The following is a 20,773-nucleotide window of genomic DNA, read 5'->3' on the forward strand; positions in this document are numbered from 1 at the left end:
ATCAATCTTTATCAACCCCACCCCAGCTCCTAAAGAGGGAGCAACCGCACCTTTTTCCATGTTGAAGAAGCCAGGTGATCCTGTTAGATGGGGAGGGAGGGACCTCCCCCTCTCTTTATCGCCCCCTCATTTCCCCTCCCCCTCTCTTAATTGCCCTCTCCTTTCCCCTCCCCTCCTTCTTCCCAGGCAGTAATATAAGCCCCTAGAAGAAAGAACCCAGGAGGGAGTCAGCTGGATCCAGCAACTAAAACTCCTACACTAACTCCATTCTCGCTTTATCTCCCTCTTGCTCCCAATCTCCCATATTAATGCTGTGAGTACTTAACCAAGGTACAAGCAAGGGAGGGTTTGGGGGCAGGGTGAAGGGGTGGTGGAAGGAGACCACCATCTCCAAGGAGGTGAGGAAAACAGTTGAATGGAAGGAGACTTCGAGCACTTAGCTCTGAGAGTTAGGAGACTAGGAGGGTGATGAAAGGAACTGGAATTGAGGAGGGTACCCAGACCTGAGACTCCCCCATTAACCAGATAGGGGCAAGAGGTGGGTAGTCTTTAATAGAAGATAGGGTGTTCTGGGGATAGAAGATCTAGATGGTCCTTTTAGAAATCCGTGAAGGTCTTGCCGGGTGTGGTTTGAGGAGAGAATAAGGAGGATAGTATTAGGGACTGGCAAAGTTGTGGAAAGAACGGCAGGCTATTTTCTCATAGGGTCTCAGGTCTGATAAGGATTCTATAGGACCAGGATAAGGAAAAGCCAGGATAGTGATGCAGAAGTGGGCTAGTCAGTCAGTCTTCACACCGCTCAAGTGTACAATCTGAGATTGGGAAAATAGCGAATGTGAATGCGTTTGTGCTTGTATTTAGGTGTCTCTTCCTAAGTCTGCATAAGTATTTATCACCTGTGTGACCTAGGGCAAATTAGTTCCCTCTGAGCCTCAGTTACCTCATCTGTAAAACGAGAAGGTTGGACTCTAAGGTTCCTTCCAGTTCTGAATCCTCAGCTGGTGAATGGGGAGGGGAGTTGGGAAGATGAGAGGAAGGATGTGTGGTGGAAAGACTGAGGCTACTCCGCCCCTCTTCCTCTGCAGATGATGACTGTTCGGAGGCCATGGATGATCTCAGCTGCAGCGCTACTGACTCTGCTGGCCTGTTTAGGGGTTCTGGTGGAGGGGTACCCTTCTAAGCCTAAAGCCCCGAGCGGGGATGCTTCCCCGGAGGAGCTCAGTCGCTATTACGCTTCTCTGCGGCATTATCTCAACTTGGTCACCAGGCAGCGGTGAGGGTGTGTGTGTGTGTGTGTGTGTGTGTGTGTGTGTGTGTGTGTGTGTGTGTGTGTGTGTGTGTGTGTGTGTGTGTGTGTGTGTGTGTGTGTGTGTGTGTGTGTGTGTGTGTGTGTGTGTGTGTGTGTGTGTTCACGCCCACGGGTGCACTCCCATCACTCTCTGCCTGTGGAGCAACGACCTGTCCCCCAAGATCTCTAGCCAAGGTAGCACAACCAGCCCTCTCCCTGTGAAGACGAGAGCAAGAGGTGGGACTAGCACTGACCCTCTTCCTTACCCTGGCTTTTCTTGACCTGCCTTCCAGGTATGGGAAGAGGGATGGTACCAAAACCAGGCTGGCTGAGAGTCTCTTTCCGGACATCTGTGGAAACCAGAACAGCAAGTCTGGGTGAATTCACCCCCTCCTCCCAGATCGTCTTTACTTCCCCACCCCCCTCCTTTAACCACCTTATATTAGATTCTAAATTCCTTGAGGGCAGGGACTTATTTAGTTATTTTTGGCGCTTAGCACAGGACCTTGCACAAGACAGGCTTTATGTAGAATTGTTGAACGACAACCTCTTTCCCCATTCGCCTCTGAAGGACTCCTGAGGTTTTCTAGCCTATTCATTGGTACATTCTACAAGCAATCATTAAATAACTACACTGTGGAATACCCTGGGCTAAGCAATAGAGGAGATGTAAGGCAGGTAAGATGTGGTTCCTTCTAGGAATTAGATGGAGTCAATCCCCTGCCTCTATTTTATGAGTCACATCTTTTTCTCCATTTCTCCTCTCCTGCCAAGATCAGGATTCTGTATTTCTGCGTGCTGGCTCTTGCCTCCTCCCTATGGCCCCATCTCCTCCTTTGGCCAGTCTCAGATAATAATGAAAACTGTTCATCTCTGATCAGGTCTTCCCTCAATAAAGGAATTCCCCCCTTCCTCCCCAGGTTATACATACATCCCCTAAATCCTGGCTTGAAAGCCTACTCCCTCTCCCTCCTCCCCTCCAGGTCAGAAGAGTCTTTTGTTTGGTAATAGTTCCACCTTCAGATTGATCTCATTTGCATACCAAAGAACTTCCCCCAAGGCCAGGACTCTGCTGAACCTCTGATGCTCCCACTCTAGGAGGAAGCACCTGGGGGCTTCCAGTTTGTCGAGCTCTAAGCCTACACCTCTACGCCTGCAGGAGGGCTATAGGTGACTACTCCCTGACTCCTTAATAAAAAGCAAGTTTCATGAAAACAATGTGTCTGTCTCCTGTTGGTGCCTTCTACTTGTCCCTCTTGCTTGGTCCTTGATTCCCTGTGCTGGAGGGGAGATAGATGTCAGAGAAGCCTGAGCCCAGCCAGGCTGAAGCAGACTGAGGGAATGGGAACTCGGTTCCAATGACAGAAAGTTGAGGTTGCCCTCAGTCAGTCAGCTGATCAGTAACATTTAGCACCCTCTGTGTGCAGACCTAGCACTCAAAGGGGAAGTGGGTAGGGGGGAGGAAATCTGTGTAAAGGGGAGATAGAGCTTTCTCCTCTGATAAGAGTAGATACTGTCTCTCTCCCTTCCTCCAGCTCCCACTCTATTGGCTACAAACACCATTTCTTCCTTCTGAGAGGGAATGATACACACACAGATCCTGCTCTCCGTGAGCTCTTAGTTTCACAGGGAAAATATATGCTCAGATCTCAGGAAATGAGAGACAAGGACAGACTTTCCAGTAAGATAAAATTTTGGAAACCAAGGCTAGGGTCATAGGGAGGGAATTGAAGGGAGGCAACATAGGGGAGCCTTCCTGGAGGAGGGGAAGATGGAGGAGGAATTGAGAGTGCCCTAAATCTTTAAGGGAATAGCTTTCTGAAGGCTTAGAGGGGACAGGGGATGGGGTGAAAAATGTCTGGTTGGAGAAGCAGAATGGGAGGATCTATGGAATTAACCATTATGAGACTAGGAGGAAGAAAGGGAGTGGTAGCAGATCCTGAGGAGCTGGGAGTTCAGGGCAGAGATGAGACTGAGATCAAATAGGGGTTGCACAGGATGTGTTCCAGGCTTAGGAAGCTACTTGAGAAGTACGTAGATCAGAGCAGAGAGGGAGGGAGAGCGAATCCTAGTGAAGAGATGATCTAATATCTCCCCTCACACAGCTTCTACTCTAGTTCAGGTGGTAGTCACCACTCACCTGGACCACTGCAAGAGCCTATTTGCTCTCCTTGCCTCAAGTCTCTCCCCTTTCCAGTCTATTCTATTTACAATTGCCAACGTGATATTATTAAAACACAGGTTAAACCACAGTTTATGAGCAAGATTTTGAGCAGAGGAGCCTGCTCAAAAAGCTTCACTGGCTCCCTCTTGCCTCTAGAATCAAATTCAAACATTCCTGTCTAACAAGAGGCCTCACTCTCTTCTCCAGAGTCATCATAGTCCATTGGTGGAATTGAATCAAGATGACTGGTGATGGCTGAGGATGCAGTGGATGATCTTGGTGTCTACACTGTCTAACCAAGATGTAAGTGCTCCACATGCTTTAGCTGCCTTCATGGCCATTGGACCAAATTGTTCTCATCCATCCATTCCACCAGGGGAATGTTTGGGGTAGACACCCCCTTAACTCACTAATGGGTTTGAGACCCCTTGGTTACCTTCAACCTGGTTTATCCCATCTGCTAAAATGGCTTACCCAGATGTGGCCACTGCGCATGCAGCAGCTTCTTGGAGTCATAGGTTAGAATTTGTTGGAATAGGAGGATACCAAAGGTGGAAAATAGCCCTGAAAAGGACTTGGAAGCCATCATACCAAAGGTACTGGTCCTCCCTGAATACACTCTACACCCACTGTTTTCCATTTACCTAACCACAATAAAACTTTATGGATGCACCCTCGCAGTAAACATTAGCATCTAATAGACTATGTGATTGTAATAGACTATGAGAAGAGACAAACAAGATGTGAGAGTAACAAAGGCAATGTGTAGCGCATAGTGCTGGACTGATCATAGACTTATCCTTTCCAAGCTAAATTTTCACATTCATCAAAAGTGCTGCCCCCAGGCAAAATGGCCAGAGAATTAATGTCAACAAATTAGAGCTATTCTCTGAGTGTGAACAGTTTGTTGCTAACTTGGAGGGAAAGTTGAGCCAACACACAGTTGGCAACAGTGGAGCAGAAAAGGAGTGGGCAGCTTTCAGGGATTGGGTGTACAGCACTGCATTTGCTCATCTGAGTCAGAACACTCACAAGCATCAAGACTGGTTTGATGAAAATGATGGGGAAATTCAGAAGCTGCTAAATGAAAAACAAGAACTCCACAGGATTTGCCAGCAGGATAGTTCATCCACCTCTAAGAAGGCAGCATTTAATTCCATCAAAAGTAAAGTACAAGCCAAACTTAGAGAGATGCAGGATTCCTGGCTCAGTGGGAAGGCAGATGAAATTCAGTTTTATGCTGATAGTAACAATGCAAAGCACTTTTATGATTCTCTGAAAGCTATTCATGGACCAAAAACTTATGGTGCATCACAACTACTCAGTGCTGATGGAGCCACATTGATTAGTGATAAGGACATGATCCTAGAGAGATGGGCTGAACACTTCCATAGTGTCCTCAACAGACCATCATCAATCAATGCTGAGGCCACTGACCTTTTACCTCAGGTTGAAGTCAATCCCTTCTTAGCTGAACTTCCAACTGAAGAAGAGGTTTTGAGGGCTATAAGGCTCCTTTCATGTGACAAAGCCCCTGGTCCTGATTCTATTCCAGCTGAGATTTGCAAGGTAGGGGGACCATTGCTCATACAAAAGTTGACTGAAGTTTTCCAGGTTATGTGGGAAGAGGAGGTTATCTCCTAGGAATTCAAGGATGCCTCCATTGTCCATCTCTATAAGGGTAAAGGGAATAGCTTGTCCTGTGACAATCACAGCAGGAGTCTCTTTCTTAGTCATTGCTGGCAAGATTCTTGGTAGAACTCTCCTTAATAGGCTGATCCTTCACCTGGAAGATGGTCATCTACCTGAGAGCCAGTGTGGCTTCAGAAAGGGCCAAAGAACAGCTGATATGGTGTTTGCTGGCCAACAACTCCAGGAGAAATGTCAAGAGCAGAAAGAGGTCTGTGCGCAACGCTACTAAATCTGACCAAGGCCTTTGACACTGTTAGTCATGAGGGCTTATGGAAAATTATATCAAAATTTGTTTACCCAGAGAAGTTCATCAGTATTGTACGTCAATTTCATGATGGCATGTTTGCCCAGGTTCTGGATAGTGGACAATGCTCTCATGCCTTCCCAGTCACCAGTGGGGTGAAACAAGGCTGTGTGCTTGCTCTCATGCTTTTTAGCATGTTGTTTTCAGCCATGTTGTCAAATGCTTTCAATGAGGATAAACAAGGCATCAAGATGTCTACCATACTGATAGTAAATTCTTCAATTTGAAAGGGCTCCAAGCCAAGACCAAAGTAGAGGGAGTGTTGGTGCATGATTTTCTGTTTGCAGATGATTGTGCATTCACTGTAGTCTCTGAAACTGAGATACAACAAAGTATGGATCAATTCTCTACTGCCTGTGCTAATTTTGGCCGAATAATTAACACCAAGAAAACACAGGTGCTCCATCAGCCACCACCACACCATCCATATGTGGAACCATCAGTTACAACAAATGGAGAAATTTTGAATGCTGTGGATAAGTTCACTTATCTTAGTAATGTACTTTCCAGGGATGTACACATTGACAATGAAGTTGATGCACACATTGCCAGAGCTAGCTTAGTGTTTGGGAGGCTCCAAAGAAAAGTTTGGGAGAGAAGAGGTTTTAGACTGACTACCAAACTGAAGGTCTACAGAGCTGTTGTGCTGACCTCATTGTTGTATGCCTGTGAAACATGGACAGCTTACCAGCACCATGCCAGGAAAATGAATCATTTCCATTTGAACTGTCTTAGGAAGATTCTGAAGATCTAAACTGCCAAGCATTCAAACTATGCTTCAGAGAGTGCAACTCCAATAGGCTGGCCACATTGTTCAAATGCATCATGTATGCTTGCCAAAAAGACTATTTTATGGAGAACTCACATGGGGCAAGTGGTCACATGGTAGTCAGAAGAAGCGATGCAAGGACACTCTCAAGTTCTCTCTCAAGAACTTTGGATTTGATTGTGTGACATGGGAGACACTGGCACAGGACTCCTCAGCATGGCGTGCCCCATTTGCTCTATAAGCAAAACAAAATTGAGACAGCACAAAGTAAAGGTAGGATGCCCAAATTTGGAGTATGCACCCCAAATGTTCACATGGACTCTCTATACCCAATCTGTGGTATTCTGAGCTTGTATTGGTCTGATCAGCCACAACTGGACACGTTGAAACTTGAGTTTATCATGGTGATATCATTTTGGTCCTCTTCTAGAACGGATAATAACCAACCAACCAAATAAATATAAAGAGAATTAATAGAATAATAAAGAGAATTAATACAATATTGTTAAATACAAAGTAATTTGGGAGAGAGAGCACTACTATTTTGGGGATCAGGAGAGACTTCATGGAAGAGATGGGACTTCAGCTGGCCTTGAAGGATAGATAGAATTTGGATTAGACTGAAGAGAGGGAGAACATTTCTGGCTAGAGGAGAAGGCAAAGGTGTGGAGGTGGGAATGAGTGTAATGTACCTGATGTACATAGTGAAGAAGGAGCCTAGAATACAGAAAAGGATACATGAAGGGGAGGCAGACGAGATCACTTCAGCTAGATAGGCAAAGACTGGAGTGCAGAGAGAGCCTTGAAAAGCCAGACAGAGGAGTCCAGATTTGATAGTGTGGGCATCATTTTTCCTCTTCCAGGGGAAGATCAGAGCCTGCAAATCAAGTGTCCCAATTTCTGGTTCAGGAATCTTTCTAAATATCAATGAATGACATTAGGAATCCTAGAACTTTAGAATAAGGCAGCTGGAAGAATCCTTAGAACATGAGACATAGACTTAAAAAAATACATTTTTATTGATTCTTTTTTAAAATATTACCATAGTTTTTTTTCCATTATCCTTTCCTTCTTCCTCTCTAAGCAAATCATCCCATTTAACAAACAGTACTTTTTGAAGACAAAAAAGAAAAAAAGGAAGTGGAAAAATAAGCATGATTGATCAATGCATCAAAAACCCTCAAACTATGTGCAGTGTACAACTTTTGTGGCCTTCCCACCTGTGCAAAGGGGAGATCGAGGGGAGTGAGAATGTCTTCTCATATATCTTCTTTTGAGTTTTACTATAGCATAGCTTTCTTTTTTAAAATATATTTTTATTTATTTCATTAAATATTTCCCAATTACCTGTAAAAAAAATTTAACATTCATTTTTTAAAAATTTGAGTTTCAAATTCTGAGAGCCTAAGGGACACACTCTTAGGCCTGGATAATAAATGAAGACTTGTGTAGCCATCTGGAAGTCACAGGGATTATCAGAGACTCAAGGATGATGGAGCCTTATTACCCATCTAAGTTAGAAGTGGGGTAATAGCGTATAACTCCTGGACTTGGAGTTCCAAAACCTTGGGTTTGAATCCTGTATGAGACACTGACTCAATGTATGACCTTGGAGCAGTTACTTTGTCTCTCTTGGCCTTAGTTTCTCCATCTGTAGAATGGGAATTAGAAGCACCTACCTCACAGGATTGTTGTGAAGATTCAATAATACTGTGATTATACACATATACAGTGTGATAATACACATTATATACATATACAATGTGATTATATATAGGAAGCACTTTGTGAACCTCAAAGTGCTATGTAAGTGTTATTATTACTAACCATGTGACCTTGGGCAAGTCACTTAACCTCAGCCTCTGCTTTACTTCTATGCAAAATAAGGATAATAATGCTTGTAGCATTCATTTCACAGGCCTGATGAGAGCATAAAATGAGATTGTGTGTTATATAAAGCACTTTGCAAATCTAAAAAATCCAGAAGGGAAGGGGATCAAGGAAAATGACTTGTCTAAGTAAGTATCAAACTAACCCCAGGACTTTCGTGTTATTTGCTTTATTTTTTCCCTCCTGTATGGTCAAAAGAACACTGGATTAGGAGTCAGAGGACCTGATCATTCAGTTCTGAATGATCATGAGTCCTTTGGCATTGTCTTGAATCATTGTATGTTTAGAGTAACCAGGTCTTGCACAGTCGAGTATCATGACAACATTGCTGTTACTATGCACAATGATCTCCCAGTACCTCCCACTTCACATTGCATCAGTTTGTGTAGGTCTTATCAGGTTTTTCTGAAAACATTCCCCTCATCATTTTTATAGTACAGGAGTATTCCATCCCAATCATGCTACAGTTTGTTCAGCCATTGTCCAATTGATGAGCATCCCCTCAATTTCCAATTTTTTTTTTGCCAGCACAGAAAGAGCTAATATAAATATTTTTGTACATATAGATTCTTTTCTCTTTTCTTTGATCTTTTTGGGATATAGACTTAATAATGGTAGTGCTGGGTCAAAGGGTTTGCATAACCCTTTGGGCATAGTTCCAAATTTTTCTCCAGAATGGTTGGAGCAGTTCACAACTCCACCAACAGTGGGATGTACTATTTTTCCACACCCCTTCCAGCATTTATCATTTTCCTTTTCTATTATGTGAACTGATGTGATTGGTGTGAGCTTGAACCTCAGAGTTATTTTAATTTGCATTTTCTCTAATCATTAGATATTTACAGCATCTTTTCATACGACTATAGATAGCTTTGATTTCCTCTTCTGAAAACTGCCTGTTTATAATCTTTGACCATTTATCAATTGGGGAATGTTTCTTATTTTGACTCTATCTTCAATATATTTGAGAAATGAGATCTTTGTCAGAGAAACTTGCTGTAAAAGTTTTTGACATTACTTTATTGTCTATGGTACCTTTAAGTAAAATGTATTTTCCTTGATTATCTCTTTTTGTTTTTGATCGTCTATTTTTGTTTTTGCTTTGTCTGAGATAATGATTCCTACTCCTGCCTTTTTTTTTTTTTACTTCAGCTGAAGCGTAATAGATTCTGCTCTAACCCTTTCTTTTAACTTTGTATGTGTGTTTGTGTTTCAAATGTATTTCTTGAAACAACATACTGTTGGATTCTGGTTTCTAATCCATTCTGCTATCTGCTTCTGTTTTATGGGTGAGTTCACTCCATTCACATTCATAGTTGTAATTACTAACTGTGCATTTCCTTCCATCCCATTTTCTTCTGTTTATTCTTTTCTCTTTCTTTTTACCCTATCACTCCTGTTTTGCTTCTAACCATTGCCTCCCTTAATCCCTCCTCCCTTTTAACATTTCCCCCCCACTTTCTCTTACCCCTTTCCTCCTATTTCCCTATTGTGAAAGATAAAATTTCTATACACAACTAAGTGTGTGTATGTATCCTTCCTTCTGATGAGAATGAATTTCAAGCACGGTCTGCAATGCCCTCCCCCAGCATTTTCCTTTTCACTGTAAAAGCTCTTCCTTGCATCCTTCTTTTATGTAAGAAAAATTTCCCCACTCTATTTCTCCCTGTCCCCTTCTCCCAGTGTATCCTCCTTTCTCACTCCATTTTTTCTTTTTTTGGCGGTCATTTCAATGTAATTGACTCCTACCAATGACCTCTGTCTATTTAGATTCCTTTTAACTGCTCTAATAATGAAAAAGTTCTTAGAAGTTACAAGAATCATCTTTCTACATAGAAACGTAAGCAGTTTAATCGTATTGAATCCCTTTTGACTTCTCTTTCATATTTACCTTCTTTTGAGTCTTGTGTTTGAATGTCAAATTTTCTATTCAGCTCCGATCTTTTCATCAGGAATGTTTGGAAGTCCTCGATTTCATTAAATATTCATTTTTTCCCTGAAGGATTATATTTGGTTTGGCTGGGTAAGCTATTCTTGGTTGTAATTCTAATTCCTTTGCCTTCTGGAATATCATATTCTAAGCCCTTGCTTCTTTAATGTAGAAGTTACTAAATCTTGTGTGATCCTGACTATGACTCCATGATATTTGAATTGTTTCTTTTTGGCCGCTTGCAGTATTTTCTCTTTGACCTGGGAGCTCTATAATTTAGCTATAATACTCCTGGGAGGTTTCATTTGGTGAAGCCTTTTTCAGGAGGTGATTGAAAGATTCTTGAAATTTCTATTTTACTCTCTGAATCTAAGAGAATAGCTTTCCTTGCAAATTTCTTGAAATATAATGTCTAGACTCTTTTTTAAAATCATGGCTTTCTGGTAATTCAATAGTTCTTTAAATGAGCTCTCTTTGATCTATTTTTCAAGTCAGTTGTTTTTCTGATGAGATATTTCACATTTTCTTCATTTTTTTCATTCTTTGACTTATTTGTTACTTGATGTCTCATGAGGTTATTAGCTTTTTGTAGCCCAATTCTGCTTTGAAGAGAGGTATTTTCTTCAGTGAATTTTTTTGCCTTTTTTTAAACCATTAGATCAATTCTGTTTTTTTAAAGGTGTTATTTTCTTCAATAGTTTTTTGTGCCCCTTTTACCAAGCTATTAATTCTCTTTTCATAATTTTCTTGCATCACTCATTTCTTTTCCTAAATTTTTCTATACCACTCTTATCTCTTTCATTAACTCTTCCAGGAATTCTTGTTGGGTTTATGTCCAGTTAAAATTTTTCTTTGAGGCTTTGGTTGTAGCTGTTTTCATGTTAGTGTCATCTTCTGAGTTTGTGACTTGATCTTCCTTGTACTACTGTAATAGCTTTTTATAGTCAAGGGTTTGGTTTTTTCCCCTAATTTTCTAGCCTTTTTCTTGACTTTGAACTTTATGTTAAAGTTAGATGCTGTTCACTTGGGGGGTGGGGAGTCATTCTCCCAAGCTTCAGGCTTTTTCATGCTGCTGTTTTTAGAGTCATTTCTGTAGGTCTTCAAGTTTTTTTTACTTTCAATGTGGTGTTATAGTCCAGAGAGAGGTATGGTCACTGTTTTTCTGGTCCAAATTCTGGTCTTTACCCAGGAAGGGCCCCTTCTCCCTTGCAGATGCAAGCACTAGTATTCTGCTTGACCCTGTAACTTTGACGAGGGTCCCTACTCCCTTGTAACTGACCACAAGTGCTCCTCTCTGCCCAGAATGTATAAGGGCAATAGAATCACCAATCAGTACCATCTGTATCCAGGACGAGCAACAGTTCCCCTGCATTCTCTTTCTCTCTCTCTTTTTTTTCTCGTTTAATTTATATTTAATTATTGGATTAATTTTATTTTTAAAAATTAATTTGTTTTCAGTTTTCTACAATCACTTCCATAAGTCTTAGATTTTTTTCCCCCTCCCTCTTCCCTCCCTCCCAGAGATGGCATGCAGTCTTATATGAGTTCTACATATACATTCTTATTTAACACATTTTCATATTAGTCATGTTGCATAGAAGAATTAAAATGAATGGGAGAAACTGTAAGAAAAACCAAACCAAAACAAAACGTAACACAAGAGAAAATATTCTGCTTCATTCTGGGTTTCAATTTCATAGTTCTTTCTCTGGATGTGGATGGCGTTTTGCCCTGAGTCCTTTGGGAATGTTTTAGGTCCTTGCATTCCCTGCAATGTCTTTCTGGCCAGTTGTCTGACCCCCTTACCACCTTTGGGCTGAGAGATCTCAAAGCTGCTGCTGTCATGGCTGCTCCTGTTGTTCCCACTGGATGTTTGCACTCTGGATGGGTGTCCACCCTTGAATCATAGACATCTTCTGCAGACTTCCCAAGTTTTCTTAGGCCAGAAAAATATCCACCCTGATCTTCTGTTGGCCCTGCCATTCCAAAATTTGATATGAGATATTATTTTAAAGTTGTTTGTAGGGGAATGTTAAGAGAGTTCAGCTGGGTTGCTGCCTCTAAATCTACCATCTTAGGACCCAACCTCTTGAACTCACAAAGTGGCTCCCAAGGCCATCTCAGGATTGTGATTTGATCACCTAGGTTAAGGAAAGAAATCTAAGTCAGAAGTGGCAAATAGGGTTTGGAGATACAATTTTAAGCTCATACAGGGTAGCACTTGCACTGGCTGTCATGTTTGAGCAGTTTGTCATTCCTTTTGGATTGAGGAGGACACCCTTCCATTGAGAAGTTTGAAGAGTCCAAGGGAGAATAAAATGTCATGTAATCTGAAGTATAAATAACAATATTATTTAAGGTTTGCAAAATGCTTTAAAAATTTTTCTTGATTTATCCTCACAACAACCCTGAGAAACAGGTGCTATTATCAAACTTATTTTACAGATGAAATTGAGACAGACAGAAGGGATTTGCTCAGGGAAGACAACTAGTTGCTCAGCCAGTGTCTGAACTCAGGTCTTCTTTACTCCAGGTCCAGTGCTCTATCTATCCACTTTAGACAGGCGGTGCAGTGGATAGGGAGGGCTCTGGGCCTGGAGTAAGGAAAGTTGAGTTCAAATATAGCCTCAGATACTTACTAGCTAAATGACCCTGGGCAAGTCAGTTAACCTCTCCCTGCCTCAGTTTCCTTAACTGTAAAATGGGGATGATAATAATAACACTTTCCAGGCTTATTGTGAGGATCAAATGGGATAATATCTGTAAATAGTTTGGAACAATGCCTCACACACAGTAGAGTCTTAATAAATGCTTAATCCCTTTCCTTTCCCCACTTTGCCACCCAACTGGGTCTAGAGGCCATTTTCTTAAAAAAAAAAAACCAACATGTCCTTCTCATCGGATAATGTCTTCTTTTTTGTGCCATATCCCAGACATTTCCTAAGAATTGACTCAAAACTTCAGCTGAGTCACTTTAACTTGGGACTCTCACCCCTCAGTTGGGACCCCACTTTGCTCAGTCCCATTCAGCTCCAAGTTCTCTTACCTGATTGCCTTGTCCCCATGGTTCAGACTGGCTTTGTTCGCGTAGTTAGTTTTGGGTTAGAGCTCCACCTGGTGGTGTACTTTGACTATTGCAAGACTTAGAGTTTACCAGGACACAGGTAAGGCCTGGATTTCACAAATTTTCATTCAATTCAGTCCCACCAGCTCGTATAAAGTGCCTGTACAATGTTAGTCACTGGAAATGCCCTCAAGGCATCTGTCTGGGAGTTCCTACTTTTTCTTTTCCAAATTCTCTCCTTGTTCCTCTGGCTTTTCCCTTCTCCTTTCTATTCCTTTAACCATCCCCCTCCCCCAAATACAATGTTTCTTTTCCTTTATGGGTGAAGGGAATCAGATAGTCCAGTGGCTCCTATTGGCAGCCGTAGAACAGTTTATATTTTTACAGTGGGATCCTCCAAGTATTGGTTACCTATGGGGTTCCTGAGAGGCATGAGAGAATTGAAATCTACAGTCATAGGGCAGATGAACTGACATCTCATTCTTCTCTCTCAGCTCTCCTAACCCTTGTGTCTGAATCCAGTGATCCCGACCAGGAGGGGAACCTGGGAGATGACGGTGAGCGGGGCTGGTGGGCAGAAGACCGAAAATATATTCCCAGGGAACTACTTCTTTAGGAGGCTGGCTAGTATTAGGGGAATGGCTTGGAGATGGGGAGAGGGGATCCCCTAGATTCAATTATTCACACACAGTCCAAGGGGCCATTAATTTTCCCTTTTAGCATTCCGTCCCTCCTCTAGGTGGGGACTGAAGGGGGAGAGATTGGTGAAAGGAGAGGGATGATGAAGGTGAGGAGGCGGAGACTTTGGAGAGGAGGGCCAGAAGATATATAAAAGAGGCAGGATGAGTTGTGGGGAAGACCCCATCTGACCTGAAGCAGGGTACTTCGTACCTACTGCAACAACAGGCTAGTTCACCCCCTTGGACTCAGGGTAAGTGGGCATGAGGATGAAGAAACCGAGGGGCGACAGTTCTGTCCCTTGAGATAAATAGACGACTTGTGAAGGGAGGTTTTTTGGGGGCTTGAATTGGGCATTGGAGGCTGATACAGATGGAAGAAACTTGAAACTGGGGGGGATGGTGCTAGGGTAGGATGTAGGGAGCTTTAGAGTACCCCTCGATAGGGTGAAGGGCTGAGATTCTGGGGCTAGAGTGTTTGGGGATTCCTTCTCTTGAAGAAAACATGTTGAGGTATGTTCTTATATCCTTGAGTATGTTTGACTGTGTGCATATATGTCACTGAGAAGGCTTGAATGTGTATGCCTGTGTGGTTGTATATCACAAAGGATGCTACCCCAATGCCCAGGTCAGTCATTTCTGCATCCTTTCTTCTTAAAAGGTTTCCTACAATTTCTCTTTTTTTCTGGAAGCCCTCCCTGAAATAAGTCGATGTGGGCATATGTTCTCCTCCCATCCCCAATTCTCCACTTTCTGGTTGTCATGTGAATCCACTTTCCTTTGCAGGAACTCTTAATGTTAGATTGTTCATGTGTCAGTCAGTCCTTGCTTTGACCAAGTGTTGGGTTGGTCATTCTGAGGCAGAAAACTAGGAAATTTGGCATTGAGGACAAACTCCATATAGCAATCCTCAAACCAACTTCAAGACAAATTCAGTAGGAATAGAATTCAGAGCACTGCCCTAAAAAAGGATGCACATCCCATGACTCTGTAGGCAGTTATTGTGATTCCTTAAGGCCATTTTGCCAGGGAGATTGGTGTCTGAGGTGTTGGTGAACAGGGCCCCCTGGGGCGTATCATCCACCAGGAAGATGAAGCTTTCTATTTTAACAAATTATTCTTCCTAACTGGAAACTAAACTCAGATGTTTCTACACTGCTTGCTGAAGGACTGACTGTAAATGCTGTTGGTGTTCTTTGGATTTCAGTGACCTGAATAAAGCCCTGATTGTCCCACCCTAGTCATGGCTCAGCACTTGTGACAGAGTCTGTACATGCGTCCCTTGTCCCGTATAATGCATGCCCTGGTCATGCACTAAGTGCTTTGGAGAGTGAGGCTGGGTGGGAGGTGGGGGGAGAAGATGAGTGAGATCAGAAGAGTTGGGCAACTGGGAGTTCCACTATTATTCTTTCCTTGGAATGACCATGTATCCAGTTGGGCAGGTATTCTAGATTCCTAGGCATCTGAACATTTTTATATTGCCCTGTCTCTCTCTGTGTCTCTCTCTGTCTCTGTCTATTCCTTCTATCTCTCTCTCTCTATTCCCCCATCCCTTTCTCTTCTCATTCCCTCCCTCTCTCCTTTTTAGAATTTCTATTTCCCTGCTGTGTCCTCCCTCAGCCTTCTCTTTCAACTCTTCCCCTCTTATCATTTGTTCCTTAGATGGCTGCTTCTCAATACTGGCTCTCTCTTCTGGTCCTCTCCTGCTGTGTTGCTCTCTTGCTGCCACCGTGTGCTCAGGGGGCCCCACAGGAGCCAGTGTACCCTGGAGATGATGCCACCCCAGAGCAGATGGCCCTGTATGCTGCAGAGCTCCGAAGATATATCAATAGACTGACTCGGCCCAGGTGAGCAAGAGTCACCAGCGTAGGTGGGGGCAGGACTGGGGGGGGTCTGTGGATCTGAAAAATGGCAAAGTCAGATAACGAAGACAGTAAGCCCCTCCTAGCAGGAGGTCTGAAAATAGAGATTTTTAACTGAGGATGTTGCAAAAGTATGTGTTGGATGGGTCATCTCTGAGGTCCTTTCCATTTTTGCAATTTTGGGTATACACACAGCATACTTCTGCATGTATGTGAACAAACAAATGCATGAGTGTGAGTCTGAACTGTAAGACCTTAATGTTAACGTGACCAGATCCATCCAGACACAGTGGGAAAAGAGACCACACATTTCCATCAACTCTGATCCTAGGGACAAACCACAGTCCTAATCACACACTTCTCTGCTAGACACACAACTCAAATCCTACCCTTCTGTCCTAGGTAGGGATTAGGAATGTCATTCTCAGATAGGAAGGAGGGGGTCTATGTGTGTGTCTAATGATTGGGTGTCTCACTTTGTGAGACTATATGTTTATATATGTGGACAGCTCTGGCCCCAGATAGATTTTTCACATTACTCCGCAGGTATGGGAAGAGAGCAGTGGGCCAGAGAATCTACCAGGATGGGGAGGATTTCTTGGAGTAGATGGTTCTACTGCAGCATTCCCGGGTACCAACTACCCCCAAATTTCTGAACTTCTCTGGATTGGGAGTGGGAGGAGGGTATAGTGTGTATGTATGTGTGTGCCCTCCAGAGCTAGGGAAGTAGAGGGGATGGAGGAAGGAGGGAGAAGCTGTTAAATGAGCAACAGGGACAGGATTAGGGTCCCTTGGGAAAGAATATTGGCAGAGTCTCTGAGGGGATGGGGACAAGATGTCATGCTAACTCGGAGAGCCTTTGTCTCTGACCTTCCACCCTACTGTTCCTTCTCTTCTCTTACAGGACACCCAGTCAGCTGAAACTTTAGTGCTCCTGGCTCATTCCCCTATCCCCATTTCCAGATCCCTATAGGAAGTCCTGGTCCTAGTTCCTTTGGCTCTGACAGAAGCTGAGCTGCAGAATTCTGTCCTCATCCCTAAACCAGGCTTAATAAAGCTGCATCAAAATCACAGTCCTTTTGTCTCTTTGTAGTTTTCTCTTTATAAATTGATTCCTTACAATTTATGGAGTGTGGGGCAACTAGGTGGAGCAATGAATAGAGCACTGGCCCTGGAGTCAGGAGGACCTGAGTTCAAATCCAGCCTTTGACACTTACTAGCTGTGTGACCTTGAGCAAATCACTTAACCCTGATTGCTTTGCCTCTCCCCTCCAAAAAAACAATTTATGGAGTAACTCCATAGTTATTATCTGATTTGATCATGAGGTAGGTAGGGCAGGTAGAGTTTTACAGATAAGTATACTGTCACTTATCAGTGATAAGACCCTTGCCCAAGGTTTATCAATGAAAATGTAAGGTCTAGAGTCCGGGTCTTTATGGGGTTCATGAGGTGTGGCTGTAGTATAATGGAGGGACTAAAGGGTTGTTATGGGGGAGGGGGAGATGAAACTTTAGGACTTCAGGAAAGCAGGTGAGGCCCATGTTGGGGGTATGCTACTGTAGCAATTTGCTCTCCTGAATATTCTGAAAACTAGCTCTAGAACCCCTGGCAACCTTTCTCAGGTTCAGTGTGACTGGGTAATCAATTGGACAAATGATGGTCCATGACCCCATTCAGTATAATCATATCTATTACAAGAGTCACTGATCTATACACAAAAATGTAGGTACATAAGCAATGTAAATAATGAGGAGGAATCAAGGAGGAAAGTCATTCTCTATCCCCAGCCTCCCCCTCCCAGAGACACACGCGTGCACACACACGCACACACATGCACACACATGTACACACACGCACACACACACGCACACATGCTAAACTACACTCCCAAGGTTATAAAACCATAGAATATTCAAGGGATCTTTGAGTTGATTTAGTCCACCTCTCATTTTTTGCAGCTAGGTGGCTCAGAGTTTGGAGGCAGGAAAACATGAGTTTAAAGCCCACCTCAGGCACTCACTAGCTCTGTGATCCCAGGTAAATCACTTCACCTTTCTCAGCCTCAGTTTTCTCAACTGTAAAATAAAGATAATAATAGCCCCTACCTCCCAGGTGAGGATGGGATGTGAGGATGAAATGAGATCATATTTGTAAAGAGCTTTTCACAATTTAAAGAGCTATATAATGTTAGCTGCTATTATCATTTTACAATGAAACAAACTGAGGCTTTGAGAGAAGAAGTGATTTGTCCAAGGTCACACAGCTAGTTAGTGTCAGAGTTGGAACTAGAACGTAGATCTCCTGACTTCTCTCTCTCTCTCTCTCTCCCTCTCCCTCTCTCCCTTCCCCCCTCTGTCTCTCTCTCTGTGTCTCTCTCTCTCTGTCTCTCTCACTCTTTCTCTCTCCCTGCCATAACTAGCTCTCTTCTCGATTGACAAGGGATGATCTTCAGAGCATGGTCTTCTTTCTTAAGTCTACCTGGAAAATCAAAGGAGAGGTGAATAAAATTACTAGAAATAAAACTAGAAACTTTTTTTCGAAAAAATATCCAACAAACAAGCCAATAAACCATTAGCTAATTTGATTAAAAAGAAGAAAACCAAATGACTAATATCAAAAATGAAAAAGGAACATTCACCACGAAAGAAAGGGAAGTAAAGGATGTCACTAGAAACTATTTTGTCCACCTATATCCCAAGAAAATCAATTTAAATGAAATAAATGTTTATAAAAATATAAAATATCCAAATTAACAGAACAAGAAATAGAGAATATAAGTAACCCAATGTCAGAGGAAAAAATGAATAAGCCATAGATGAACTTCCAAAGTGGGGGGAAAAAACCCAGGGCCAGATGCGTTCATAAGTGAATTTTTATCAGACAATTAAAGAAAAATTAATTCCGATATCAGATGAACTGTTTACAAGACTAGCAAAAGACAGGATCTTATCAGATTCCTTCTATGACACAGATATGGTCTTGATCCATAAAACAGGTAGAATCAAGAGACATAGAAAACTGCAGACTCATATTACTGACATGAAAATTTCAAATAAATATTAACAAATAGACTTAAATAACACATCACAAATATTATGCACTATGACCAAGTTGGATTTATATCAGTAACGTAGGGCTGGTTTATTATTAGGCAAACCATAAACTTAATTAGCAATATTCATAACAAAAATACATGGTTATGTCAATAGATACGGAAAAATTTGACAAAATATTTCTGCAAAAAAAAAAAATGAGAAAATGAAGGGATAAATGGACTTTTCCTTGAAATAATAAGTACTATGTATTTTAAGCCAACAACTACCATTATATGCAATGGAAATAAACTAGAATCTTTCCTAATAAAATCAGGGATGAAACAAAGATGTCCATTGTTGCCACTTCTGTTTGACATAGTATTATTAATGCTGGCAATAAGACAAGAAAAGGAAAGTGAGGCAATAATCATAGATAAAAAAAAAAGCATAATTGCCTCTTTTTGCAGATGACATGATGGTGTATGTAAAGAACCCCAAAGAATCAACTAAAAAAATTTGGAAACAATGCAAACCAGCAAATTTGCAGGATATAAAATAAATCCACAGAAATTTCAGGTATTTCTGTTTAATACCAATAAAAGTTGACAAGAAGAGATAGAAAGAGAAGTTCCATTTAAAATCACTAAAGAATGTATAAAATACTTGGAAGTCTGTCTTCCAAGATACGCATTAGAACTATGTAAATACAGTTACAAACCAATGCTTACAGAAATAAAGGTGGAGCTAAGTAATTGGAAAATATTAACCGATATTGTGGGTAGAGCAAATCAATATAGTAAAAATAATAATATTTTCTAAATTAATTTATGAATTCAGTGCCATACCAATCAAATAATCAAAGGATTACTTACTAGAACAAGAAAAAGATAACATAATTCATATAGAGGCAAAAAAAAGAGTGAAGATTCTCAAGAAAAAATTAATGGAAATAAGTGGAGAAAAAGGGACCTGTCAGTACCAGATCCCTAGCTATATGGCAAAGCAGTAATTCTCAAAACAGTTTCATCCTGGTTAAAAAAATAGGTAAGAAGGAATAAACAGAGATGAAATTCTGGCCAATATCCTCTAGCTCCAAGTCAGCCAACAAGTATTAAATAACTACTGTGTGCCGGAAACTGCCCACTGTACCACTCTATCTCCTGATTCTTCTCTTATGGATGGAATTGTGATAGTTATAGCAAACCCTTAATATCATATAATCTCTTAAACGGATCCATAATTTCTCAAAAGAGTTTGGCCTAACTATCCACAGTGGATACAAGTCCAGGCCTAGAGTTAGGAAAACTTGAGTTCAAATTTAATCTCAGGCACTTACTAGTTGTGTGACCCTGGGCAAGTCACGTTACCCTGTATGCCTCAGTTTCCTCATGTGTAAAAATTAACTGGAGAAGAAAATAACAAACTACTTTCCAGTATCTTTGCCAAGAAAACCCCAAATGGGATCACAGAGAGTCTGATATAACTGAGAGATGACTGAACACCAACAAAGCTCCACCGATAGGTATCTTTGTAATGTTAGGGAAAAATCCAGAAGACTCCCAGAACATGGGTTGGGATTTGTTGCAGTGAATTTAGGGAATAATATAGGTAAGCTTACCCAGGATGAGCAGGCATGACCTCTGCACTGTTGTGGGAAATACCCACACTGATGAGATTGATCTGAGTATTTCACTATGCAAAGAAGATGAACAATTATTGTAAAATAAAGCTGATTTTTCTCATACTCTGACAGATGTTTCCTCATCTTCTACTATTTGTGCTATCTCTAAACAGCCTTGCAGCAACAAATGTGTAAGTCTGGAAAAGGACTGTCCATATCTGGTAAGGCATTTCATAATCAAGAATAACATTAACAGACCATTCTTTTATTTTTTCTCCAAATTTATTTATTTGTTTTCAATTTTCATCAATCACTTCCATAAATTTTAAATTTTCTCCGCCTCCCTCCCTGAGACAGCATGTGATCTTACATGGGCTCTACACATACATTCTTATTAAATACATTTTCACATTAATCATGTTGCATGGAAGAATTAAAATGAGTGGGAGAAAGCATGAGTAAAACTGAACAAAACC

General features: G+C 41.6%; 2 protein-coding genes across 5 annotated transcripts; both read left to right on the forward strand.

The window, feature by feature from the left end:
- Window positions 1-225: 225 nt before the first annotated feature.
- On the forward strand, window positions 226-2,503 carry PYY (peptide YY). 2 transcript variants are annotated; one of them, XM_072646071.1, is made up of 4 exons: window positions 226-313; window positions 1,086-1,273; window positions 1,582-1,665; window positions 2,272-2,503. In XM_072646071.1, the coding sequence occupies exons 2-4, from the start codon at window positions 1,086-1,088 to the stop codon at window positions 2,294-2,296; spliced, it is 297 nt and encodes a 98-aa protein (XP_072502172.1). In that variant the 5' UTR covers window positions 226-313; the 3' UTR covers window positions 2,297-2,503. The 2 variants fall into 2 exon arrangements, with proteins under 2 accessions (XP_072502172.1, XP_072502171.1); XM_072646070.1 differs by lacking the exon at window positions 226-313 and having other exon boundaries at window positions 1,014-1,273.
- Window positions 2,504-13,570: 11,067 nt separating this feature from the next.
- PPY (pancreatic polypeptide) lies at window positions 13,571-16,713 on the forward strand. Of its 3 annotated transcripts, none has more exons than XM_072646072.1 (4): window positions 13,571-13,658; window positions 15,441-15,625; window positions 16,187-16,271; window positions 16,545-16,713. In XM_072646072.1, exons 1-3 carry the CDS (start codon window positions 13,653-13,655, stop codon window positions 16,245-16,247), a joined length of 252 nt encoding a protein of 83 aa, XP_072502173.1. In that variant the 5' UTR covers window positions 13,571-13,652; the 3' UTR covers window positions 16,248-16,271; window positions 16,545-16,713. The 3 variants fall into 3 exon arrangements, with proteins under 3 accessions (XP_072502173.1, XP_072502175.1, XP_072502174.1); XM_072646073.1 differs by lacking the exon at window positions 13,571-13,658 and adding an exon at window positions 13,966-14,032; XM_072646074.1 differs by lacking the exon at window positions 16,187-16,271.
- Window positions 16,714-20,773: the final 4,060 nt, after the last annotated feature.

This window comes from Notamacropus eugenii, chromosome 2 (genome assembly GCF_028372415.1).
Source record: "Notamacropus eugenii isolate mMacEug1 chromosome 2, mMacEug1.pri_v2, whole genome shotgun sequence".
NCBI lineage: Eukaryota > Metazoa > Chordata > Mammalia > Diprotodontia > Macropodidae > Notamacropus > Notamacropus eugenii.